Here is a 27,692-nt window from a genome sequence, read left to right as displayed (position 1 = left end):
TTCAAATACAGGTATATTATCCATTATCCAGAAACCTGTTACCCAGAAAGCTCTGAATTAAGCCAATAATTCACATTTTTAAAAACTGTTCTTTTTCTCTGTAGTATTAAACAATACCTTGATCCCAACTAAGATTATTGAATGCAAAGCAATTCTATTGGGTTTATTTCATGTTTAAATGATTTTTTAGTAAACTTAAAGAATGGAAAGGTCTGGGAAACCCCAGGTCCTGAGCATTCTGGATAACAGGCCCCATACCAATGATTAGCTCGATTTCTGCAGTAGCTTTTTGCTGCTTCTCGTAAAAAAAAGAAGAAGAGGTTTTCTTGCCCTTGAAATGTTGGTGAGCATATTTTGCAGCGGGATTGCATGAAGAATTCCAAAATATTGCACGTAAAGCTGGTGTTTCAGGATCACCATCTTAGTTCTTCCCCAAGGCTGGGGGGGTCAACGATTGAATCAGTGGAGCATCGCCTGGTATTGTATGTTACTTCTGTAACTAAGAGAGTCCGGCTGTTACCTGTATGACTCTACCGCCTAAGCCTCTCACATCTGAAAGAAAATAAGAGAGAAATAGCTGTACTGTATCATATATCCCAAAAGGCTTGGAGGCTGCATGTGGTTCTCTAAGAAAATATAGTGACCAAGAAAACTACAATGGGGCAAATTCACTAACCAGCGGAAATTCGCCAGCAACGGCTTTGCTCACATCGCCACACTTCGCCAGGTGAAAATTCGCCAGTTTAACGCTAATTGACTAAAATGCAAAGTTTCTTCCAGGGTGCCGAATAGCATTAGTTCGGCAAGCAAAGTGAAGTTGCGCTAGCGTTGGCTAATTTGCATACGGTGGGAAGTTAAATTTCAATGGAAATATATGTTGCAGCAAATACATTACACTACACAAACCCAGGTAACCTTAATAAAATAAAATAAAGTTGTTATATTGCCCTACACATGAGCCCAGTGTATAGTTTATGTGCCATATGTTAGGAAATGTAGAGGGGAAGCTGGGTACCCTAAAAAAAAATTACGATCTTTTTCAACTCTTGTCTACTCTATTGCACTTCACCTGGTCTGAGGTGGCGAAGGCATGTCTGGCGCAAGAGGTAACGTTCAGTAAAATCCGAATCTTAGTGAATTTGCGTAGTTACGTCCATTCGCCAGAGCGAAAATTCGCCTGGCGTTAGAGTGCGAAGTACTGCTAGAGTCTATCTCCTTCACTAGCGAATTTACGCTTGTTAATAAGTCGGCAAGTTCCAAAATGACGTCACTTCGCCCTTTAGTAAATTTGCCCCTATATGTTCATTGAGGAACCTCCTTTCAATTGAATGCCAAACATTAACCATATGGCTCCTGTACAGACCTCCTTCAGCTCATTTACATTATGTTGCTCAAACTCCTAATGGGTCAGAGCTCAACCATCTAGGCTAGGAGAGAGGCAACTATTCTTGTGAAAGAACAAATCTCACTCTCCTACAATAGGAAGAGAACAGGAAGCTTGGATCTAAGAGTTACAATTGCTCGGTAGGACCATTTATAATGTCTCCCATGAGCAGTTTTTTGCCACCCTGTAAAAAATCAACCCGAGGCAAGGTCATGGAACAGGTTAACACTTAACCCATTAACCCCTACGTCTTAGCCAAGGGAATTGGAGTCAGTAACATTAGGGTGCTAGCATTGACCTCCCTGCCACATCCCCCATCTATAGGTAATAAAAAACATGTGCCCCCTTATGCATTATGTAGATTATGTAACCACAACAAACTTGTGTGTGTGCGGGTACACAGTCCAATTTTTACCTTAAATGTACAGGTATAAAAAATCTGTTATCCAGAAAGCTCAGAATTATGGAAATAGACGCCATTTTATCCAAATAATCCTTTGTAACTGTAATTTGTATATGATCCAAAATAAAATCTAATAATCCTCATTGGAAGCAAAACCAGCCTATTGGGTTTATTTAATGTTTACATGATAGTACAGGTATGAATATCCAAATAATGGAAAGATCTGTTATCCAGAAACCCATTATCCAGAATGCTCCAAATTATGAAAAGGCTGTCTCCCATAGACTCCATTTTATCCAAATAATCCAAATTTTTAAAAATGATTTTCTTTTTTTCTCTGTAATAATAAAACAGCACCTTGTATATGATCCAAACTAAGATATAATTAATCCTTATTGGAACAAAACCAGCCTATTGGGTGTATTTAATGTTTACCGTATATGATTTTCTAGTAGACTTAAGGTTAACATTAAGCATTCTGGATAACAGGTCCCATACCTGTACATATAAAGACGCATAGGTCATAAGGAGGGGACTAATAAAATCAGCACCATTATTATTCACAGGTGACACTAAGGGGCACATTTACTATTGGTCGAGGGTTAATTAACCCTTGATATTCGACCGTCGAAGTAAAATACCGCAATTCGTTCGATCGAACAATCAAAGGAAAAACCGTTAGATCGAACAATTAAATCCTTAGAATCGAACGATTCGAAGGATTTTAATTCATCGATCGAACGATTTTCCTTCGATAAAAAAATACTTAGAAAGCTTATGGGGACCTTCCCCATAGGCTAACATTGGTGCTCGGTAGGTTTTAGGTGGCGAAGTAGGTGGTCGAAGTTTTTTTTAAAGAGAAAGTACTTAGACTATCGAATGGTCGAATAGTCGAACGATTTTTAGTTAGAATCGTTCGATTCGTAGTCGAAGGTCGAAGTAGCCAAAAAAAAACTTTAAAATTCGCAGTATTTTTTATTCTAATCCTTCACTCGAGCTAAGTAAATGTGCCCCTAAAAGATTGAGAAATTCTAATTACCTTATTCATTTTACATATCCCATATTAGAGCTACAATGTTATTTCTATATTAAGACTGTATTCATTAATTATCTGGCAATATATATTCAATTTTATCATCAATGAAATCACATTATTAAAATATGACATGACATTATAACAATAAGCATAATACAAATAATGATGGATATTATTTAAATATCATTTAAATATAGTTTTATGCAAATTGATGTATTTTGTTAACACAGCTATGGTATCTGTTATCCATAAAGCTCAGAATTATGGGAAGGCCATCTCCAATAGACCCCATTTTAATCAAATAATTTTAAACCTGATTTTCTATTTCTCTTTAATCAGAAAAAAAAATACCTTGTACCAAATAAGATATATTTAATCCTTACTGGAAGCAAACCAATCATATTGGGTTGAATTAAGTTTTTTTAGCAGACTTAAGATATGGAGATCCAAATCCTGCCTTATCCGGGAAACCCAAGGTCTCGAGCATTCTGAATAACAGGTCCCATACCTGTAATGAGTGATAACAGTATGGCAGGACTGATCAACACTTGTCCTAAACACTTTCAGTTATGTATATGCACATATGTATGTACTGGGTATATGCATGTGTATATTTGTATACATATTTGTGTGTGGGTGCCTGGTGTAAGGGGGTAAATGACTTACATCACTAGGTTACTTTGTTTAAGGACAGCACACATTGTGGTATGGATTTTTTTGCAGGGATATTTACTTACACTCGCATTTTCTGCATATTTTTGCTGTATGCTTATTGAGAAAGCTGGGAGAATTCCAAGAGCCCTTGCTTAGCTGGATTATGGGTCATTGGCACTTCTGAGGAGTGGAGGGAGTCTTACGTAATAGAAGACGTATAAGATAATGGAATGAAGGCTATTGCACTTCTTGGTGATATTATACAGAGTAAACTAGAGATTTGTTTGGTGTTCTTTTCAGGCCAAGAACTTCCAGAGTAATTACTTTTTCAACAAATCCTATAGTATAGCTTTATACAAAACTAGGGGTTATATACAGTATGCAAGGTGAGTTGACAAACTGTAACATGCACATGAAAGAAGAAGTTTTCCAAATCCGTCAATTGAGGTGCACTAAAACTTTAAGGGGAGGCAATTCCCCTGGAGCTCCCCAAATGCAACACGCCCCTGGCACAAGCCTTGCAGACTTATGTAGCCACTGCCACTATCACCCTGCCTGCAAACAAGGAGCTTACACAACAAATACAGACACTTGGCATTACATTATCAAATGAGCTTCTCTGCTTCTACCACTCAGCATTCTAGGTTATCACTTGGAATGTCAAGATTCACTTTCTCTGTGACAGTAGCGTTTATGACGTCACCCTGTAAGGCTGGCAGGTAAGAAGTAGGGAAGCACTTAATCCAGGATTTGGTTTGGTATTCGGACAGAATTTGGCCTTTTTTAGCAGGATTTGGATTAGGCTGAATCCTTGTGTCTGGCCGTAAATGAAATTTTTTTGAGCTGTGCAGTGTGCACTCAGCTCTCTTTGCATATGCAAATCAGATTTAGTTTGGTATTTGGCCGAATCTTAAATATTGGATTCAGTGCATCCCTAGTAAAAAGGCACAAACACACTTAAAAGAGTCAAATCCATGGAGTGATTGTATATCTAATGAGATATAATATATGGGATTATTTGCTTGTGGACACTATTCACAATTATTTTAGACAGTAACTGAACCTGTATACTATACTAGTGTCACATAACATGGACTATAATTAAACTGAAATGAGGTCTCATTTACAAAGCAAACTTTTTGGGCAGTCAGGGATGGACTGGGCCGACGGGGGGCCCGAGTAAGAAGCCCTAGTGGGCCCCCCAGTCCAACCCTGTGGGCAGTTCTCACCATCAGCATTTGCGGGGGCCCATACAACAAAATTTGGGCCCCCCTACAAGTGAAAAAAAAAACCTTTGGTGGCCAGCCCCCCCCCGAAGTTAAAAAAACATTTGTGGACAGGGCCCCCTAAGTTAAAAAAAAACAGCTGCCAGGGCCCCCAAGTTAAAAAAAAAATATGAGTGGCCAGGGTTCCCCCACGTTATTTAAAAACATCAGCGGCCAGCCCCCCCCCCGAGTTAAAAGAAAAAAATAGTAGCCAAAGGTTTAAAAAATAAATTGGTGTTCGGCATGGCTCGGCTCCTATTTCAGCGCAACTCAGCTCCTTCTTTGGTACAACTCGGCTCCTACTTCGGCTCAACTCGGCTCCTACTTCGGCTCAACTCGGCTCCTATTTCGGCGCAACACGATTCCTATTCGGCGCAACTCAGCTCCTACTTCGGCAGTTCAAGGGGGGCCCAGCTAATTCAGGAAACGCAGCACAGCTGGGCCCCTTTGAACATATAGATTCCATCATGCCTTGGAAAATTGTCCCCCCAGTTCCCCCTTGATGGCAGCCTGACTGCATATGAACCACAAGTTGCAGCGTAGAGCTCTAATATAGCAGCATGCAAGTTGCAGCAGACGTTCTAGCTGATTTATTTCCTGCATTTAATGTTATTGACGGCATAAGTGGTCAATTAGTTGAGAAACCCTGGTATTACCTTCAGTTTTAGGCTGGCAGTACTTCCATGGTTCATTAATATCCATGTGTGCAATTACATGCAATTCATTACTGCATGCTAAACGGGCACCATGGCACTCATTGCCTTGCCAGTTGCCAGGAGCATGATTGGATACAAGTACCATGCTTGTGGTCATAAATGAGCTCTAAGGTGTCTTCCACTAAACAGCAGAAGGAAACCATACTTTTTCACATGATGGAATTTTTTACATTCTTAATATCTTCAACTTTAGGTAAGCAAATTAGTCTTTGGATTTGTTTTAGCATTTTACCTAATATTGCTTGGACTAGTGCCATAAGTCTGGCTTCCCAGGTCCCTCAAACCGAAAGAACCTGCCAAGTGTTTTTCTTGAGAAAGAAAACAAGACACCTCAGCCAGAAAAAAATTAAATTATCAAGACCAGGATCCCCAACCTTTTTTACTTGGTAGCCATATTCAAATGTAAAAAAAGAAGCATAAAGAATAAGGGCTGTGGTTGACAGTACACCTAGTTTTTATGCAATTTTATGCAAAACTTGCCTCCAAGTCTGGGAGTCAAAAATAAACACCTGCTTTGAGGCCACTGGGAGCAACAGCCAAGGTGTCGGTAAGCATCATGTTGCTCGCGAGCCACTAGTTGAGGGACACTGATCATGACGGTTACACGTATTTAATGGACCTTTGACAAATATTTCCATATCAAATTACAAAGGACCATACTATAAGAAAGTCCACAAAAATCCAATATAACCAACATTCAACAAAGAGTCAATGAATAATCAGCACTAAATAAATACAAATCATTTAGGCACAAACTTGTTGGCTACTCTCGGTATCAAAGATGAGTGAGGTGGAAACCCTGACCTGCCATAACATCTACAGAACAAACAAGTAAAGTTATTTCTTACCAGTAAATAACTAGAGCTGTGGCACATGGATCCATTATATTTGTAGTTGTGATCAAGACGGCCAGTGTCTGACTAGGTTATCTGACTTGAAGGTACCATTTGAATTCACCTACTACCATTGATTCACCTACTCTACTGCAGTGTGCTCCAAAGCATGGTGGGGATACCCAGCACTAACTTCCTCCAGAGGATCTTACTATTAATGAAGGCTCCATTGCATTATACAAGCCCACAATACATTTTCAGTGGCACTACACTTTCAAGAGAGAACTTTCTTTATAGGTTTTCCATTTCTATGCCTTATTACCACCTGGCATCCAGTGTAAATACAGAGTACTGATTGGCCTTGAACCACCTAGCTTATTCCTTTTCCTTATTTCTTCATTCCTATTGAGCCCACCAATATCTTAAAGTAGAGGTCCTCAAGCTTTTCTACTCGTGCACCACAGTCAATTGTAAAAAGAGTTGGGGAGCAACACAAGCATGAAAAAAAGTCCTGGGGGTGCCAAATAAGGGATGGGATTGGCTATTTGGTAGGTCCTATATGGATTGACAATCTAAAGGAGGCTCTGTTTGGCAGTACACCTGTTTTTTATGCAACTAAAACTTGCCTCCAAGCCTGGAATTCAAAAATAACCAGCTGCTTTGAGGCCACTGGGAGAAACATACAAGGGGCTGATGAGCAACCAGGGGTAATTCTCATCATCCTGCATTCTGAGGTGGCTTCCATGCTGCCGACCCTTCTTGCAACGCACTCACCTTTCTGGTGGGGTCCAGGGGTGGTCCACGATGCTATTGTAGAGAGCGCTCTCTTGCACTAGAAGAGCAGAATTTCCAGTTTAAAAAACAGAAATTCTTCTCGTATCAGGAGTGCTGCCAGCTCGTTGGAGCAGCACCCCTGTGAGCAACATGTTGCTCATGAGCAATTGGTTGGGGATCACAGTCTTAAAGGGACTCTGGATCAGCCAACATTTCAAGATCCCTATCGCAGATCAGGCTGCCAGGGATCTGTTTGTTAAAGAACTGTCAAATCAATGAGGCCTATTTGCACAATGAAGAGGGGCACAATTTGATTTGAAACTGTAGCGAAATTCCAGAGATGTAAATAATAAATCACCATCTCAACTGATATCTAAAGATACTGGCTCTGACCCTTAGGGAGTCTTTGCTTAGAAATAGCAAGCTGCATGGCAGCTCCCACTCATGTGTAAAGTAAATATGCAGACGAGGAATGTTTCGCACAAACATTGCTATACCCCCCTTTATTGAAGGCTGAAGTGCCGACATTCTTTCTCAAGTAATCACAACAAAGTCAGACAAAGATATTGTTTGGGTTGCTACAATGAGAATAAATGCTTAGTAGAGATTTGCTGAAATCGCCACAGCTACTTATTTGTTTTATACCAGTTTAGGAGCTTATTTGTCTCATAATCACTTCTTCATCTTAGTGCCCAATATTCTTCCCTTATTTTCCATTTTTATCATTGTGGCAGCCAGTGGCGATCCTGGACCCTGTGCGCCCTTGCTGCTGCTTCTCCACTCTCCCCACTATTACCTTTTTGGTTTGGGGGGTCCTAATGCTAGCACAAAGAAGTGCAATTACGCTCTCTGCACTAAAAAAGCCGAATTTCCGGTTTGAAAATCGGAAATTCGTCTGTTAAAGTTACCAGGAGTGGCATTTTTACCTCCCCTGGTAACCAGTGGGGAGCTGCCAACTGAGCTGTTTCTAAAATCACCCCTGGTGGTAGCAATATTGCTTTGGAAAGGACTCTAAAGGTGACCATACTTTGGAAGATTTGCTCATTGCCAAACGAGTGGATCTTGCCCCAATTTGCGATATGAGTGGGTGATATTGGGCTGAACTGATCATGGGCCTTAAGACCTAGCAATTGTATCACAACATCATGAATGCAGATGGTTGATGCAAGGACCGCATCAATGTGGACCTTGATCTAATGGGATTTTTAAACATGCCTGTGGCCAATTTTTAGGAGGAAATTGGTTGGGGAAGCCCATCAGAGGGCTCCATACACTGCCCAATAAGCTGCCGTCTGTTGGTAGCTTTTATAGGCCCTTGTATGGTAACAGCAGAATTCTGAACCAGCCCAGGGAGGGTTGGATCAATCACACCACAATGCAGTGACCACAGAAACTGGTACTGCAGAACTGAGGATATAATTATATATTTATATATTTGTTATATATTTGTTTAAACTGTAATATCTATAGTTTTTTTGCTGGACAGTCACGGAAATTATCCAAATAAAATCACAATCCTGCTTCATCGTCTGCAAATATTGCAAATTAATAGGGGAAATAATAAATATTTTGTTAATCAGCATCACAGTCTAGACAACACAATATGACTGAAAATACCAGATAGCAGACACATTGTTTAAAATGGAGGATAGTGTCCCAGAAGAAGCATTTGTTTACTAAATAGGTGGGATGTTGAGGTGTCTGAGTCTCCCATATGCCTCACCTGCATCGCTCTTTGTGAAACTGCCGTCCTTGTAGAAGACACTTCTCTTCAGTGATATTGCAAATGCACTCACAGGTAACGGGGTTCAGTGTCCTGTGCTTATTACAGGGGGGACAGGGAGATCTGGGGACAAAAAGAGGAGAGTTCACTTATTATCATCTACACTTCTACTGTAGGGCAGGCTAATAATATTATTTATTAATAGACACAGACCCGTCTGCTTGCGGGGTTCCATTTCCATTCTTTAACTTCCGTCTCCGTTTCTTCACTTTTTTCTCTCCCGCTATATAGAGGCTATGGATGAAAAGAGAAAGGCAGAGAACCATAGTCAGTTTATGGGGGAGTTCACCTTCCAAATACTTTCAGAATTTGCTTTATTTCACACATTTGTCAACAGCATCACAGGAATGTCAGCAACTTATATATCAACTGAAACATTTATCAATATGCTTTATTATACAATAAAGCTTAGGAAGCATGCTCTGTAAGGGGTTGAAGCTGCTGCTAAGATGTGCCAACTTATGTATCAAAACGGCACTTACTGAGCCGCTCCTAGGAAACATGGACGTTTGAAAATTAAATTTTAAACATACCATTTTAAAAATTATCAAAAATAAAATACAGAAAGCAACTGAATAGGTCATTATTTCTGTATTTGAAAGTAAATGAACTGAAACAAAAGTGTTTGAAAATCCCAAATTTTAAAGCCAATAAAGATAGTAAACACTATACAGTATAAAATATAAAATACTGAGACTTATGCTCACCTGTGAGCTTTCAACCGAACATTGTTCTTTGGTCTAAAACATTAAAATATCATAGTCAGAAAGAGTTCCATTGCTCTGGGAAACCTTCCAGAACTTAGCACCAGATTCATCTCAGTGCTACTAGCTTATAAAATATTAAGTTACTGTAAAGCACTGTGCATATCACTGAGATTAAAAAGATGGCACTGAAAATGGCTCTGAATTAGGGGAAGGTCATCTCCCATAGACTCCATTATTAACAAATTATTAAAATGTTTAAAAATGATTTTGTTTTTCTCTGTAATGAGAAAAACAATACATTGTACTGGATCCCAACTAAAACAGGATAAAAGACAATTCTATTGGGTTTGATTAATCTTTAAATATTTTATTAGTAAGGTATGGAGATCCAAATTATGGAAAGATCCCTTATCTGGAAAATCTCAGGTCCCATACCTGCACAAACACGGTGGGCCTGACCCTCATGGGCCCCTGTCGGGCCAGACCCCCTCTTGAGATATTTGGATTTGGCAAAAAAAATATTTTTTCCGTTGCGGCAGTAGAGCTCTGTCATTGTGCATGCACGCCGAGCGCCACCGTTGTGCATGTGCGGCAAGCTGGCGCATCACAGTAGGAGGGTGGGGGGGGCAGAGGGGGGCCCTGGACAGCAGTCCCGGTGGGCCCCGGGCCCCCCAGTCCGACCCTGCCTGCACAACACTGGTAAACACGGACAATACTGTAGTTATTAGATGATCAAAGGTCTCTCTCTCACTCAAAACTTTGCAAAGTGCAAACAGGGCAGAAAGAGGCATTTTGTGGCAGCAGGGACAAGTTCTGGGCCGGCAGGGCCCACTAGTGCCGGGGCCCACTGGGTTTTTTTCTGACCCTGTGCAGACTGGACTATCTTCCTTGTATGTGCCCTAAACACAAACCATTCCACATATGTTCCCTATTAAATGGCCCTTACGTCACCTGCACTGACAGCTCACATGCTGAGTAATGGATAAATTCGTTAGGTCCGACTGAAGTGACTTTGTCTTGATTACCTAAACATAAGAAACATGAGAAAACACATATATTACTATGTAGGTGCTAGCGAGCAGATAATGTAGTAAAAAAAATATTTGTATTTCAACATACCGATCTAAAAAAAAATAAGGATTCTACATGTATGTCACATAAATGTCAAACTAATGGGGTGGTTCACCTTGAAGTTAAAGTTTCGTATGATATAGAATGGCTAATTCTAAGCAACTTTTCAATTGGCCTTCATTTTTTCTTTTTTATAGTTTTTTAATTATTTGTCTCCACCTTTCCTGCTTTCAAATGGGTGTCACTGACCCTATCTAGAAAACAGATGCTCTGTAAGGCTACAAATGTATTGTTATTGCCACTTTTTATTACTCATCTTTCTATTCAGGTCATCTCCTATTTATATTCCAGTCTCTTCAGTGCATGGTTGCTAGGGTAATTTGGACATTAGCCACCAGAAGATTAAGTGTTTGTTAACATGAAACGCGTAAGGCTGTGGATGCAATAAACTACTTTTCACTTTGAAAAACTTTGCTTTGTGGAAGTTTGCCTTACTGAGTGCCTGCTTCAAAGTATTTTCGGTTGTCCGCTCCCTATGCTGAGGGCTCAGGGCGGTGCACCTGGGCCACTTCCTAAATGTGGTGAGTTATCATTCTACTAACTTGGAGACCCCTATCTCTTATATACTCTATACATTAGCCACCAGATTGCTGATATTGCGGCAGCTAAAGCAGCTGAAAAAAAGCTAAACAATGCAAAAACCACAAATAAAAAAAAATGAAAACTAATTGCAATTTGTCTCAGAATATTACTCTCTACATCATACTTAAAGATACCAGTTAGACTTTTTGCTGCCCCTAGTAATGTTAAAGGAGAAGGAAAGGCTTGGTGCACTTGGGGGTACCAAATGTTAGGCACCCCCAAGTGATTGTATTGACTTACCTGAAACCTCAGGCCTGTGCTCCTATCAGCAGAAAACTGCACCAGCCCGGGGTTATACCAGTGAGCACCACAGAGCGATCATCTTCCGTTGTCTTCTTTCTTCAAATTTCCCTTGGAGAACGCATGCGCAGTTGAACTAAATAGCCAACTTTTTAGCTAAAGTCCGGTCTCTCGTTCTGCACAAAGGAAAGTGGTGCTCACTGGTATAATCCCGGGCCGGTGCAGTTTTCCCGGGGTTTCAGGTAAGTCAGTACAATCACTTGGGGGTGCTTAACATTTGGCACATCCAAGTGCACCAAGCCATTGCTTCTCCTTTAAGGCCCTGACGCAAGATTCTCACTCTGCTTCATGTTAGCATCACCCTTGGCTTTACCCTCAGAGTGCAGAGAGTGTAACTGTGCTTTCTGCACTGCAATCCAGTCCCACTCTGAGCTTTGACACGGCATCTGGAAGGCCCAAAATTGCCCCTGGGTACAAGCAACCCTAGGAGTGCTCTAACTGCTCCTTCTCTGTCACTTTCTATGTCTATATTTTCTTAGATAAAACCTCCTGACCACTTGAACTCTTTTTTGGAGGTCCCTCAAGACTACTAATCTTCTTCTGTTGGTCAATGATCAGATGCTTTGGCTTCCAGTACCATCTTTGACAATAAATGACTCACAAGTCCATCTCTTATGTCCTGATCTGTCCCAACCATCTATCATATCTCAAGTATCCAACGTCCTCTCTGACGCATCTTCTTGGATGTCCTCTTGTTTTTTAAAACTCAACTTGGACAAAACAGAGCTGATCTTATTCCCACTCCACACACACACCCTAACTCCACCCTAATGGTAACTGTAAACAACAGTATCAGTAATTTCAGTATGCAACTTTGCTGTCTTGGATTCATATCTGATTCTGGATTCATGAATCACACCCTAGCCCTTACAAAATCGTGTCAACTACATCTTAAACATATTGCAAGAATATGCCCCTTTCCTATTTAGGCAAAATATCAGTCCACTCATTGATCATCTCCCACCTAGGCTGTTGTAACCTCCTCTTTACTGGCCTACCTCTCACATATGCTTTCTACAATCCATCCACGTTACCTGTCAAACCACCTCTCCTGCACCTCTCAGCAAATCCCTGCACTGGGTACCAATACATTCTCATCAAATTCAGACTGTGAATTCAATGCTAGGTGCAAAGCAAAACACAGAAAGAGCGAGGAAACCCTGTCTTTACTGCCCGCAATAGCTTAGGTGGAAGCTACCACCTGTTTTCCCCTAAATTACAGGCCATATCACATGGAGTGGTTTGGGCATTGTTTTCATATATCAAGCTGTGGGATGAGCCCCATGAATAACCCAGAGCAGAGAATGGTGGGCACCCATGGGAGGAGGAGGGTTTGAAAAACTACCAATATAAGGAATGCCATTGGATGGTTATTTTATATATGAATATATAGAAGTTAGCCTATTTTTGGGGATGATTAGCCTGCCTAAATCTTCACTATTGTTTGTCTATCTATGGGCCCAACCTAAAGTCCTTTTAAGGAGAAATTTTGTGATATTTAAGAAGATTGGAGTAGTCTTCCAAACCTAAACCCAAAACGTTTGAATACCTCTGCCCTAGTTGTTATAAATAATTACGCCCTACTGGGATCAAAAAAAGTGAGAGACAGCACCCTGCTTTAAACAGGGTTGCTCATCTTAAAATCACCCTTTATGATTTTGTAGAGAGTGATTTTCTGAGACTATTTGAAGTTGGTCATTTTTATTTTTTGTGTTTTTTGGGTTATTTAACTTTGTTTAGGAGCTCTTTAGTTTGAAATTCCAGCAGCTTATTAAGGCCTAATTTACTGTAGTGATGTGCGGGTCAGGCTTTACCCAAACTCACCCTCCCTCCACTCGTGCCTGCCCACACCCGACTTCGGGGTTCCTTTTATAGACCCACGCAACCCGCCGATGATGTCACAAAAAGGGAGGAGCTAACAGGCATGCAGCTATAAAACGGGAAGCCAGAAGTCGGAAGCCAGCAGTGTAAGGTGGCGCAAATGGGGGTGTGAGGTCGGCCCGAACCCAACCCACCCGCGGGTCCTGAGGGTATCAGGCCGGCCTGCACATCACTACTGTAACAAGCAAGCAGTGGTTTAAATGACAGGCTGGAATATAAATAGGAAGACCTGGGGAGAAAGAAAAGGAATGAAAAGTAGAAAAAATAATAGTAAAGATATGGGTCCGTATCTGAAAACCCATTATCCAGAAAGCTCCGAATTACGGAAAGGCTGTCTCCCATAGACTCCATTTTATCCAAATAATCCAAATTTTTAAAGCTGATTTCATTTTCCCTGTAATAATAAAACAGTACCTTGTACTTGGTCCAAGATATTATTAATACTTATTGGAAGCAAAACCAGCCTGTTGGGTTTATTTAATGTTTACATGATTTTGTAGTTGAATTAAGGAATGAAGATCCAAATTATGGAAAGATCTGGCATACCTGTAATACAATTGTACTCATTTTTCTTTTCGACAGGGTCCGTGACAACCAGATAGTATTGAAATTGCAGCAGGAAGGAGGAAAGCAAATCATTTGAAAATTATATAAATTAAAAAAAAGAAGACCAAGTTGCTAAGAAGAGGTTATTCTTTGACATACTATAACTTAAAGGTGAACTTCCCCTATAAATAGATTGATGCTTTAACATGGGTAAAATCCTATCTTTTTTTATTTGACTCACATGAGATCAAAAATAACTCACATGAGATAAAAAATAAAGGAAATCTTTCTTATTTGATATTTTGATAATATTCACCTGCATTGTGATGTTACTTGTCTGCAAGGGTGCACAGCCTAAGGCTTCATCCAGGCAGCACCCGGCACAGCGCAGGACAGACACACAGGGTGGTATAAAAAGGAAGTCAGAGAACTGAGGGAACTCGCTCAGAAGATTCAAAAGGATCCAGCGAGGCTGACACTGACTGCGGTTATAGATATCCACCCATGACAGGCCTGCAAGACATGGAAAAATAAATTAATCTTTGGCCTTTGCTTATGTGCAAGATAACACATAACACCTGTATAGTATGGGATGAATAGCATCAACACTGCAGGAATTTAGCACATGTTCCACTGGGTAGAACTTTCTCAGATTTCCCTGAGCCTTTCCTTCTCCCAGCTCAAAGCTTGACCTCTTGTTCAGAAATGTTTCCTACTCTTAAATATGTTTATATTCTGGATTTTGTGGACGTCCTCAATTGATGTCAAAGGTCCTTGCAAGGGAATCTGTATTAGTTTAAAGAGACAGACATGGTCTCTGTGTGTGTTCCAGGGAAAGATGAGATTTTCAGCAGTTTTCGTGCAATGAAAGGAAATGAAGGGCAGCCTGACGTTAATCTGCAGAGCATTTAATTATCTAATTGCATTATCATTCTTCAACTTATGGTAAAAGGCTATAAATTAAAGTGACTAGATAGGAGGACGTGTCTCCTCCTGTGATCCTCTCCCTCACACATACTTTTCTTATTCATATACACAGAACAGCTTCTCTCACGCAATCTCTCCGTGCAAGCAACTGGAGCTGGAGGTAATGGAAAGGATCCCTTTTAATGTAGGAAATCTGGAGCCTTCTGCTTTGGAGAGGGAATAATTACATAAATCTGGGATATCCAACCAATGACCCTCATGCTGTTGACCTTCCAAGAGGCTGTTAATAGGTTGCTGGGAGTTGCAAGCCAACAATAATATAATATGTTCTTTTTACATTTGCCTACCTTTGACCCCCATGTTTATGGCCATTGACAATATTTTATTCTGCCCTTCACAAAAACTGTGCCTAAGTTATTATTGCTTTATATTACACAGTTGCTCCAGGCTTGGAGGCAAGTTTTGGTTTCATAAAAACCAGGTGCACTGCCAACAGAGCCTTAATGTAGGTTGACAATCCACATAGGGGGCTACCAAATGGACAATCACAGCACTTATTTGGCACCCCAAGAATATTTTCCATGCTAGTGTTGCTCCCCAACTCCTTTTACTTCTGAATGTTGCTCACGGATTCAAAAGGTTGGGGATCCCTGACGTAGAGATTGATATTCTGAGACAAGTTGCAATTGGTTTTCATTTCTTTTATTATTTGTGGTTTTTGAGTTATTTCGATGTTTATTCAGCAGCTCTCCAGTTTGCAATTTCAGCATTATGTTTGCTAGGGTCTAATTTACCCTAGCAACCGTGCACTGATTTGAACAAGAGACTGGAATATGAATAGAAGAGGGTCTGAATAGAAAGAAGAGCAATGTAAAGGAGCAATAACAATAAATGTGTAGCATTACAGAGCATTTGTTTTTAGATGGGGTCAGTGATCCCCATTTAAAAACTGGAAAGAGTCAGAAAAATAAAATAAATAATGAAGATCAACTGAAAATAATTGTCCATTCTATTACATACTAAAAGTTAACTTAAAAAGTGAACCACCACTTTAAAGGGATACTGTCATGGGAAAAAAAACTTTTTTTTCAAAATGAATCAGTTAATAGTGCTGCTCCAGTAGAATTCTGCACTGAAATCCATTTCTCAAAAGAGCAAACAGATTTTTTTATATTCAATTTTGAAATCTGACATAGGGCTAGACATATTGTCAATTTCCCAGCTCCCCCAAGTCATGTGACTTGTGCTCTGATAAACTTCAATCACTCTTTACTGCTGTACTGCAAGTTGGAGTGATATCACCCCCTCCCTTTCCCCCCCCAGCAGCCAAACAAAAGAACAATGGGAAGGTAACCAGATAGCAGCTCCCTTAAGGTGTCCATAGACTCAAAGATCCGCTCATTTGGCGACATCGCCAAACGAGCGGATCTTTCCCCGATATGCCACTAAACTGCGTGGCTATATCGGGGGTAATTTTAGCGTTCGGCCGTATGGCCGAACGATCGAATTACGATGCGCCAAGCGGCTCCGACGGGTCGGTCAGGTAAAAATCCAACCTTCCCGATCGATATTGTGGCCAGATATCGATCGGGAAGACCTGTCGGAAGCCCCCATACACGGGCAGATAAGCTGTCAAATCGGTCCAAACGAACAATATCGGCAGCTTTATCTACCCGTGTATGGCCACCATAACACAAGATAACAGCTGCCTGGTAGATCTAAGAACAACACTCAATAGTAAAAACCCATGTTCAACTGAGACACATTCAGTTACATTGAGAAGGAAAAACAGCAGCCTGCCAGAAAGCATTTCTCTCCTAAAGTGTAGGCACAAGTCACATGACCAGGGGCAGCTGGGAAATTGACAAAATGTCTAGCCCCATGTCAGATTTCAAAATTGAATATAAAAAAATCTGTTTGCTCTTTTGAGAAATGGATTTCAGTGCAGATGTCTGCTGTAGTAGCACTATTAACTGATGCGTTTTGAAAAAAACATGTTTTCTGATGACAGGATCCCTTTAAGCTCACCTTTAAGTTAATATTTAGTATGTTATAGTATGGCCAACACTAAGCAACTTTTCAATTGGTCTTAATTATTTTTTATAGGTTTTGAATTATTTGTCTTCTTCTTCTGACTCTTTCCAGCTTTCAAATGGGGGTCACTGGCCCCATATAAAAAACAAATACTCTTTAAGGCTACACATGTATTGTTATTGTTAATTTTTATTACTGAAATTTCTATTTAGGCCCTCTCCTATTCATATTCTCAGGCTTTCAACCTTGGGAGTTAGTTCCCTCTGCTGACAGTCCCTCTCACCAGAATAAGAGGCCCTCCCTTACCCCCCAGAGTTGTCAGTTTTCGGAGCCGAGATCTGGAGTGATGGAGCACTGTCTGAGAGAAGTACTTTAATGTGATGTACCTTAGATCACTGACAGGGCATTGGTATTGACAATCTGTGGGTTTTGGCAAATGGCAAAGGGGCTCCTGTAAGACTATTTTATTGGGCTGGTGGGAGCTGTTTGGGCCTCTGTGTACTTGGAATGCCAGGGCTTATTTTCACTCCCAGTCCAGACCTGTTTGGTACCAGTATTTGGAGTTAACAATAGCTGTCAAAACACAGTGCTGGGTTCTATCCTTTCTCCAGAGTCCAGCATTGTTAGCCAACAGCACTGGGAAGGAGGGTTCCCTAAACAGGAAGTATCTAATTGGAGGGGTTGTTCACCTTATAATAAACTTTTAGGGGCAAATTCACTAAGCCGCGAAGCGCCGAACGCTAGCGTTAATTCGCTAGCGTTTGGCATTTTCGCTACTGCGCAAATTCACTAACGAACGCTGGCGTAGTTTCGCTAGTGTTACTTCGCAACCTTACGCCAGGCGAAGTTTCGCTAGCGACGAAACTACGCAAATTCACTAACTTGCGCAGTGTACTGAACGCTACCTTTTACGCTAGACTTCCTTCGCCACCTCAGACCTGGCGAAGCGCAATAGAGTAGATAGGGATTGTTTAAAAAAAAAGTCAATTTTTTTTCTAAGTCCCAAAAAACGCTGGCGTGTTTTCTACATGATGGCTGATAGACATGTTTTCTGATGACAGGATCCCTTTAAGCTCACCTTTAAGTTAATGTTTAGTATGTTATAGTATGGCCAACACTAAGCAACTTTTCAATTGGTCTTAATTATTTTTTATAGGTTTTGAATTATTTGTCTTCTTCTTCTGACTCTTTCCAGCTTTCAAATGGGGGTCACTGGCCCCATATAAAAAACAAATACTCTTTAAGGCTACACATGTATTGTTATTGTTAATTTTTATTACTGAAATTTCTATTTAGGCCCTCTCCTATTCATATTCCAGTCTCTTCTTCAAATCAATGCATGGTTGCTAGGGTAATTTGGACCATAGCAACGAGATTGCAAAAATTGCAAATTGGAGAACTGCTGAATAAAAAGCTATATAACTCAAAAATCACAAATAAAAAATGTAAACCAATTGCAAATTGTCTCAGAATATCTGATTTGAAATATTTAATTTGGTTTTCACAATAAACCATAAAAATCAATATGATAACAAATAGTATGCAGAATAAGAAGATTTGTCTCAGAATATCACTCTGTACATCATATTAAAAATGTATTCAAATGTGAACAACCCCTTTAAAGCTGCTGCCATAGACACAGGCCCATAAAGCAATACATCGCTGAATACATTTACAATTCAATGCAAATATTACGACAGCTGCACCAAACTGGCATAAAGTGTTAAAGTGACACCACGCTGTGTATGCATCTGAATGCCAGCTGTACCAACCTGGCAGGAAGCATTACAAGACCATCAAGCTTTGTGTGTGGTAGAATGACAACTGTACCAAATTGAGAGGAAATATAACAGGGATGGCGGTGCGAGTGTGCTGGAATGACAGCTGTGCCAAACTGCCAGGAAGTGTACAGTCACTGAGTGGTGTATGTGTGGGCGTTAGGATAACAGCTGGAATCTGTACCCAGAGACAGGGGTCAGTGCCTTAAATGATATTTTGGTTTATACTAATAGAAAATAATGTTAAATATTAAATCTATCAGACAAAGACGATCTTGCAATCTATTGGTTCATGTCAAATTTAAAACAACCAGGCTGCCTACCATAATAACTGTTCAAATATAGATTTCTGGCACTTGCCTGAAAGAGAAGTTGAATGTCATTTCTGACCATGAGACTGTATGCTTTCTGACTTTCAAACAAAGATCAAAGGTTTAGTGCATTATGAAGCAGCTGTGGTCCAAATGCATCAAATAAAAAAAATCGAACTATTTTATAAGGAGACATTGCCTCCGGCTTCAAAAGAAGCGAATTTCAGCTTCCAGTTGTGCAATTTGTTGCTCTGGTTGATGCTCATTAAATTAAATCGCTCCTCTGAGCTCTTTTGCATTATATTTACATTTTCAGATATCATAAAAGCCTCTTTGAGTGCTCTCAGGCTTTCAACCTTGGGAGTTAGTTCCCTCTGCTGACAGTCCCTCTCACCAGAATAAGAGGCCCTCCCTTACCCCCCAGAGTTGTCAGTTTTCGGAGCCGAGATCTGGAGTGATGGAGCACTGTCTGAGAGAAGTACTTTAATGTGATGTACCTTAGATCACTGACAGGGCATTGGTATTGACAATCTGTGGGTTTTGGCAAATGGCAAAGGGGCTCCTGTAAGACTATTTTATTGTGCTGGTGGGAGCTGTTTGGGCCTCTGTGTACTTGGAATGCCAGGGCTTATTTTCACTCCCAGTCCAGACCTGTTTGGTACCAGTATTTGGAGTTAACAATAGCTGTCAAAACACAGTGCTGGGTTCTATCCTTTCTCCAGAGTCCAGCATTGTTAGCCAACAGCACTGGGAAGGAGGGTTCCCTAAACAGGAAGTATCTAATTGGAGGGGTTGTTCACCTTATAATAAACTTTTAGGGGCAAATTCACTAAGCCGCGAAGCGCCGAACGCTAGCGTTAATTCGCTAGCGTTTGGCATTTTCGCTACTGCGCAAATTCACTAACGAACGCTGGCGTAGTTTCGCTAGTGTTACTTCGCAACCTTACGCCAGGCGAAGTTTCGCTAGCGCCGAAACTACGCAAATTCACTAACTTGCGCAGTGTACTGAACGCTACCTTTTACGCTAGACTTCCTTCGCCACCTCAGACCTGGCGAAGCGCAATAGAGTAGATAGGGATTGTTTAAAAAAAAAGTCAATTTTTTTTCTAAGTCCCAAAAAACGCTGGCGTGTTTTCTACATGATGGCTGATAGACTGAAAAAGATCGAAAATTTTTTGGGGCTCCCCTTCCTGCCCCCTACATTTCCTGACTCATGGCAACTTACCTAGACAGTGGGCACATGTGTAGGGCAAAATAAAAATTTTATTTGCTGATTTGAAGGTTTTCTAGGCATTTGTAGTGCAGATACGTGTTCCTCCATTGAAATTTGAATTTCGCGCCGTATGCAAATTAGCCTTCGTTAGCGTAACTTCGCTTTATATAGCGAATCAACGCTAGCGCAACTCCGCAACCTTACGCTACCCCTGAGCGCAACTTCGGATTTTAGTGAATTTGCGAAGCGCTGGCGAAACTACGCCTGGCGAAGTGCGGCGAAGTTGCGCCTGGCGCAACTTCGCATCTTAGTGAATTTGCCCAAATGTGAGTGATATGCCAAGACAATTGGTAACTGGTTTTCATTTTTTATTTGTGATTTTTGAGTGATTTATCTTTTTATCAGCGGCTCTCCTGTTTGCAATTTCAGGAATCTGGTTGCTAGGATCCAAATTACCATAGCTACCATGCATTGATTTGAACGACAGACTGGAATATGAATAGGAGAGGGTCTGAATAGAAAAATGAGTAATATAATGTGTAGCATTACAGGGCATTTGTTTTTGAATGGAGTCGGTGACAAGCTGGATAGAGTCAGAAGAAGAAGAAGAAGGCAAATAATTCAAAAACAATAAAAGAGAAAAAAAATGAAGGCCAATTGAAGACTTGCTTATAATTAGCCATTCTATAACACCTTAAAAGTTAATGTAAAGGGGAACCAACCCCTTTTATAGGAAATTGACTTCCTGTTGGTGCAGATGTGGGTGAGGCTCCTGCAACGGATTCAGACACTTCTCCATTAACTGAAAATCACTGTTCAATATGTCTATGTGCTATATTCTGGGTCAGTCCGAAACCTGCAGATCACAAATTTAGATATTGCCACCAATGTGACTTGCCACTTCCCATTCATAAATATGAAGAAGGGAACATTTTGGTGTGATTACATGAAGAAACAGTGTTTCAAGTGGCGATTCACATTGGTGGCAATACTAATGCTTCTTTGGGTGCCCGCAAGGGAGTAACAAATGACTTGTGCTCTATTGCCCTTAGAGCCATGTCACACAAGCCGGGGGAATAAAACGCCAATTCGCTTCCATCTGCCCCCAAATAACTCAGAATGCCATACTTGTCAATGCATATATACACCAACCAGAGGAGAAACTGATTTGTATAACATGGCCCTTACAGAAAAAGAGCTGAGCTCACATTATGGGGCAAATGTATCAAGGGTCGAATATCAAGGGTTAATTAACCCTCGATATTCGACTGGGGAATTAAAATCCATCGTCTTCGAATATCGAATGGTCGATATAGTAATCAATAGTAATTTAGATTAGGACCAGTGATGAGGACTTATTTCTGCTTTACAGATAGAGTCCAATGAGGGGAAAGGGTTACAATAATAGATATTGCCTTTTGCACCAGGAAAAAGTAGTTTAATCTTTTCAAAATGAGTTAACTAAAAAAATTAAACATGCAGCAAAAAAAATAATTACAGTCATATTTGCAAATCTATACCATCCTTTTACAGGGCCACTATTCCTAAACGTTTACATTTCTCCTATGGATTTGCCTAGTATTAATTTTTATTCATGTTTTTATGTACGGTATGTATTTTGCTTTGTGCCCCCGTAGTACTGTATTTTCTTTATTCCAGAATGAGCCTACAGCCTTATAATGGGTTAACAAATATTTAGCTTTGGCATCTCATGGTAACACTGAAGGTGTAAGCCAGGACAATAGATTTCCTGCCATAAAACTTCAACAACCATCCATGCAGCTTAAAAAGTGCAGGCCACATCAAAGGAATGTAAATAATGAATACACTGGTGCAGGTGCATGGAAAGTCAGAATTCCCAAATAAAGGAGACCCAGCTGGGTCAACAAACGGATACCTGGAGCATTGGATTATATGACTATGGCTGCCAAACTTTTTTTTTAAGTTCAAGCCTCTTTTTACATTCAGCCATAGTTTTAAGAATAACTAGGGCGACAAATGTGTATTTAACCCAAATCTCACCCCAACTGACCTTCAGGCTGGGATTTTAGGTATATTAAGGAGAGCAAGTGGTCATTCTCCCCAATTATCATGGTCATTCTCCCCAATTATCACCCCAACTATCCTTTAGGCTGAGCACTCTTTGCAACTTTTCCAAGCCCACATGGGAGTACAGTGCTTTCTTGGGATTTGATCTATTTTGCCACCTACCTTGACCCTACAACCATTTGACTATACCTAAGCAGCCATTGTCTCTCAAGCAGGCTGGCCACATAGGCTTTTTATTGTGTTAAGACCTTAATACAAATAACTGAAGAGGGTTTGGTCTAGCAGCCCAAGTACATGGCATTATACCAGTATTCCTCTGCATTAAGTGCTTTTTTGCAGAAAAATCTGTTTATAATGGCCCTTTTCACAATAGTTGCTACCCCATTCTACATACATACAACAAATTGTAGTAGAGTTTGGCCTATGACATTGATATTTTTTTAATGTAGTTAGACTGACAGTCATGTGTTACAGCAACAAATATCTCCGGGTTAGTGACAGATGTTTATGTTTTCACACCCCTCATACCTTCTCCAACTTTCCTGGACTCCGGAGAATGTGGCCCTGATGTCTGTAAAAATAAGAAATGAGATATAGTTGAATAACAAGAAATAGATAATGAGTAGAAATTAGAGCTGTACTTCCCAGCACACCCTCTCCCCCAACATTTCCCATGTTTTTGATGTTTGCTACCTCCAAACCATATGTATGTTCTCTGTTTTATCCCTGTGCCAGTCTCCTCCCACAGCCAGTCCCTGTGTACTCATTCTAGCCTTTCCTCTACTAACTTCCCAGGGCTCTTTCCACATTACTGATATCTTCTGAACAGAGTAGCCAGACTGTCTGTAAGAAAAGAAACTTTACAACAACAAAACTACAGCATGCTCAGCAGGCACTACAGAATTTGCACAACTGCCAGTGTCTGCCACCCTTCTGGATTCTCCTAAACTAGCGCCGACCCAAATACATTCTCACGCTAAATCCTCTTGCTTCTCTGTGTTATCTTTAATTAGAATTAATTGGATTATCGTGAGGATTTCAATCCTTTAGACCCCCAGCAGTGGTTGAACTAACACGCTCTTAGCAGGGGTAAATGATAGAAATATGTTACCAGTTACATAGATAATGTTATACTGTGTATATGAGATTTGCTGATAAATTTGCAGTCTCCTTTCCATACGCCCTATGTCTCTTGAGGATACCGTCATTATTCTAGGAGAAACACAAACCAGAACTTCAATGTTTGGGTTAATAATCTGCTAGTTGCTGGTTCCTAATTGCTTATAATTTGCCTCCTGTAAATAAACCATGGGGGAAGGGGTTAGATGAATAATTTTCTCACAGGAGCTGAAAGGATCAGTGCATTGTGGGGCTCAACTGTATATTTACAACATGTCCCATTCCTCTCAGTACCATATAGGATACTAGGAGATCACCCTGTTCATTCAACTAGACAAGGCATACCAGTTGTTTCAGTAGTACAATGTCCCAGCTGCAATGTAAATTCCACAGAGTGCTAGAGTTACAGACAGTGGCATAACTACAGAAGTAGCAGATCCCCTTGCTGCAGGGGGGTCGCTTCCTTGGTAGTCACTGGCAATTTTATATGCGGGGGGGGTCACAGGTGACCAGAAATTTTGTTCCTGTTCCAGTCACCTGTGATTTTGTGCTGAGGGAGCCCAGAAATTATTTTCACAAGGGGGTCCCAAGTCCCCAAAATTATATCCCTGGTTACAGAGGTGCACAACTGCATTGCACATTCGACTCAGTAGGGCAAAGCAATTAGAGATGTGCACATCTGTAGCTGCACAAGGTATACAGAAGCACATCTGTATCTGCACAAGGTATACAGAAGCACATCTGTAGCTGCACAAGGTATACAGAAGCACATCTGTATCTGCACAAGGTATACAGAAGCACATCTGTAGCTGCACATGGTATACCGAAGCGCATCTGTATCTGCACAAGGTATACAGAAGTACATCTGTATCTGCACAAGGTATACAGAAGTACATATGTATCTGCACAAGGTATACAGAAGTACATATGTATCTGTACAAGGTATATATAAGCACATCTGTATCTGCACAAGGTATACAGAAGCACATCTGTATCTGCACAAGGTATACCGAAGCTCATCTGTATCTGCACAAGGTATACAGAAGAACATCTGTATCTGCACAAGGTATACAGAAGTACATATGTATCTGCACAAGGTATACAGAAGTACATATGTATCTGCACAATGTATACAGAAGCACAAATGTATCTGCACAAGGTATACAGAAGTACATCTGTAGCTGCACCAGGTATACAGAAGCACATATGTATCTGCACAAGGTATACAGAAGCACATCTGTATCTGCACAAGGTATACAGAAGCACATCTGTATCTGCACAAGGTATACAGAAGCACATCGGTAGCTGAACAAGGTATACAGAAGCACATCTGTAGCGGCACAAGGTATACAGAAGCACATCGGTAGCTGCACAAGGTACACAGAAGTACATATGTATCTGCACAAGGTATATAGAAGCACATCTGTATCTGCACAAGGTATACAGAAGCACATCTGTATCTGCACAAGATATATATAAGCACATCTGTATCTGCACAAGGTATACAGAAGCACATCTGTAGCTGCACAAGGTATACAGAAGTTCATATGTATCTGCACAAGGTATACAGAAGCACATCTGTAGCTGCACAAGGTATACAGAAGTTCATATGTATCTGCACAAGGTATACAGAAGCACATCTGTAGCTGCACAAGGTATACAGAAGTTCATATGTATCTGCACAAGGTATACAGAAGTACATCTGTAGCTGTACTATACAATCTATTTAGCCATTATTAAAGGGGTTGTTCACCTATGAGTTAACTTTTAGTATGATGTAGCGAGTGATATTCTGAGACAATTTGTGGTTGGTTGTAATTGTATATTTTTGTGTTTTTTGAGTTATTTAGTTTTTTATTTCGCAGCTCTCCAGTTTGTAGTTTCAGCAATCTGGTTTCTATGGTCCAAATTACCCTAGCAACTATGCACTGGTTTGAATAAGAGACTGGAATATGAATAGGAGAGGCTTGATGAGTGATGATAAAAGATGAGTAACAAAATGTAACAATAACAATACGTTTGTAGCTTTACATAGTATTTGTTTTTAGATGGGGTCAGTGACCCTCATTTTAAAGCTGGAAAAGGTCAGAAGAAAAAGGCAAATAATTAAAAAACTATAAAAAAATAAACAATGAAAACCAATTGCAAAGTTGCTTAGAAATGACCATTCAATAACATACTAAAAGTTAACTTAAAGGCGAACCACCCCAATAAGATACAAGGTCTGTGAGCTACATACAGTACATTCTTTCTCTCAGTTGTACAGTAAATTAATAGTACTAACTGATTTACAAGCATCACTTTTTCACCTGTTGCCCTAATTTAAAATGTAGTTATATGACAGTTAACCTGTAATTGCCAGCTGCTGCTGAGTCCCCAGCATTTAGTGCCTAGAAATATCTACTGTGACTTTATGGGATAAAATGTATCCTCTACAGCTATCTACCCTAGTTAACATGAGCAACGGGTGAATTTATTAAATACCTTTCTATTTCATCTGCTATTAAAAAAAAGAAAGTTTTGCGTAATGAAAAGAATAAAATAAATTTTAAGGAACTTCCAGTGACATATTAATTACAAGCTGTCACTGATTGTAAAGATCATGATTACAATTTAAAACAAGTATCAGTCTGGCCCATTATTTCATTAGGTAAATGGGAAAAAAAGCTATTTTTGGGATCATTTCCCATTAATCTTTATAACTGGCGAATTGTGGAAAGGCTGGTAACTATGATGTATACTAACTCATTCTACAGCCTTGACTGTATTCTCCACATATTGTGAGTCTTTTTAACACACAAAGCTGAAATAAAGGCATAAATATGAAGATAAAGATGACTGTACTGTCTGTTAGTACATGTGTGGATGGATACCCAACTTGAACTACAGTCTCCAGCATCACCTATTTGACTTTGCTGTTAAATTGTAGTTTAGCAACAGCTGGAAAGGGGCACGTGTAGAGTAGAATCTTAGCCAGGGATTAACTGCTGTCGGCTGCTGTTCAACTACAACTCCCAAACTTGGGGGATGATTGTAAATAGATATAAGGCTTCCACCTGTACTGCCCTATGCCTTCTCTGTTTAACAGCTTTCTAGTTTTATAGGGCAGATGAGTGCTAAGTTTAAGTGCACGACTTACCTGAGGGAAGGTGCAGTGCAACAAGAATGCCAGCAACACAAGGGTGCAAGCCAGCTTTCTGCCCATTGTGCCCATCGACATGCTGCTGCTGCTGGAGAATGGCTCCGCTCCGAACAATGGTCCCCTGATGCCAAACCTATATATCCTATAAGGCTACCATCCAAGACTCACTCACACACTGTGTGCGCTCAGATCCGAGAGAGACGGACGTGCATGTGCATGAGATCGCAACACAGATAGCTTCCAGTGTAGCTTCCAGTGTAGCTTCCAGTGTGTAGCTTCCAGTCAGCACTGCGCTCATTAAACAGGATTGTGCCCGAGAGATCGCAAAGGCAGCAATGTGCCACAGTCCGACAGTCTGACAGTCGCCCCCTATGTCTGCACTCTCTGACTGCTGCTCAGCTTCCACTGACAGAGACCCGGCACTACTAGGTAGGGGAGATAGGGAGCAAGCAGGGGCTGCTGGTGGGAGGGAACTGACAGAAAGCTGAACACTAATAAAAGTAAAGAAGAAAGCTGGATAGATGTGCAATCCGTGCTCTGAACTCACCGCACTGCACTTTCAATCACTGAGTCACATTCACATACACATGGAGTAAGTGTGACACACTACACGTAGGAGAATTTTAGTTTTGCCTCTGCATGAAGGAAATGGTGTATTGTCTGTGCCTAGTCTCTCTCTCTCTCTCTCTCTCTCTCTCTCTCTCTCTCTCTCTCTCTCTCTATAGGTTTCTCTCTCATCTAGATATTTCTATCTCCTCCCTCTCTCCATCTATCTATAATCTATCTATCTATCTATCTATCTGTCTGTCTGTCTGTCTGTCTGTCTGTCTGTCTGTCTGTCTGTCTGTCTATCTATCTATCTATCTATCTATTTATCTCTATCATCTATCCAGTGACGTAACTAGATGTTACTGGACCCTACAGCAAATTAATTTTAGGGCCCCCAACATATACAGAAGTTGTCTTGTTTTACCAAAATATGTTATGATTGCTCATTAATTTGTACCTCATGGGGCCCCCTACACCTCCTGGGTCCCCCTGCAGCCGAAGGGTCTGCTCCGTCTGTAGTTAAGCCCCTGCATCTATCTATCTATCTATCTATCTATCTATCTATCTATCTATCT

At 40.5% G+C, this 27,692-nt stretch overlaps 1 protein-coding gene across 2 annotated transcripts; it reads right to left on the bottom strand.

Moving 5' to 3' along the window:
- Positions 1-134: 134 nt before the first annotated feature.
- Positions 135-27,223, bottom strand: vegfb.L (vascular endothelial growth factor B L homeolog). 2 transcript variants are annotated; one of them, XM_018257622.2, is made up of 8 exons: positions 26,566-27,219; positions 22,836-22,878; positions 14,312-14,508; positions 10,507-10,580; positions 9,556-9,588; positions 9,002-9,082; positions 8,789-8,911; positions 136-552 (listed from the first exon to the last, which is right to left on the bottom strand). In XM_018257622.2, exons 1-8 carry the CDS (start codon positions 26,644-26,646, stop codon positions 531-533), a joined length of 654 nt encoding a protein of 217 aa, XP_018113111.1. In that variant the 5' UTR covers positions 26,647-27,219; the 3' UTR covers positions 136-530. The 2 variants fall into 2 exon arrangements, with proteins under 2 accessions (XP_018113112.1, XP_018113111.1); XM_018257623.2 differs by lacking the exon at positions 9,556-9,588 and having other exon boundaries at positions 135-552; positions 26,566-27,223.
- Between the last annotated feature and the right edge of the window lie 469 nt (positions 27,224-27,692).

Source organism: Xenopus laevis, chromosome 4L (assembly GCF_017654675.1).
Source record: "Xenopus laevis strain J_2021 chromosome 4L, Xenopus_laevis_v10.1, whole genome shotgun sequence".
Classification (NCBI taxonomy): Eukaryota; Metazoa; Chordata; class Amphibia; order Anura; family Pipidae; genus Xenopus; species Xenopus laevis.
Note: the sequence above shows the minus strand (reverse complement) of the source record. Positions and strands in the feature narration are given on the sequence as shown.